Here is a 384-nt window from a genome sequence, read left to right on the forward strand (position 1 = left end):
GTCACCTCCCTCCCACCCACCCCCCCAAAAAAAAAAAAGAAAACAGTATATATGTGGAAAAATCGATCACAAAAAAACTGCAGACAAACAGAGTCGGGGCCTCCCAAACAGTAGGGAAGACAATACGCAAGTGTATATACATCCCCCATCCGCATCCACATCCTCAATATATGGCACAAAACCGGTTCGTTTCGCCTCCCGAATGTACATCTGTTACAGGGTATATTTCAAAATGTAAATGTTACTGCGCGCCAGACGTGTTACAAACTCAGACTCCGAAGCTATCCATCAGTGCTTCGAAGCCCATGAGGCAGGCATTGTATGCAACATAAGGGTCAAAATTCCTTCGCTTACAACGGGTCTGATAGTTCGGCTGGAACAACG

General features: G+C 45.8%; 1 protein-coding gene across 1 annotated transcript in view; it reads right to left on the minus strand.

Moving 5' to 3' along the window:
- Positions 1-268: 268 nt before the first annotated feature.
- LOC119592340 overlaps positions 269-384 on the minus strand; it is a 10,279-nt gene continuing 10,163 nt past the window's right edge. Inside the window, exon 5 of the mRNA XM_037941167.1 lies at positions 269-373. Coding sequence (XP_037797095.1) covers positions 269-373 — 105 coding nt within the window. The remainder of the gene's footprint in view (positions 374-384) is intronic.

Source organism: Penaeus monodon, chromosome 30 (genome assembly GCF_015228065.2).
Source record: "Penaeus monodon isolate SGIC_2016 chromosome 30, NSTDA_Pmon_1, whole genome shotgun sequence".
Lineage (NCBI taxonomy): Eukaryota > Metazoa > Arthropoda > Malacostraca > Decapoda > Penaeidae > Penaeus > Penaeus monodon.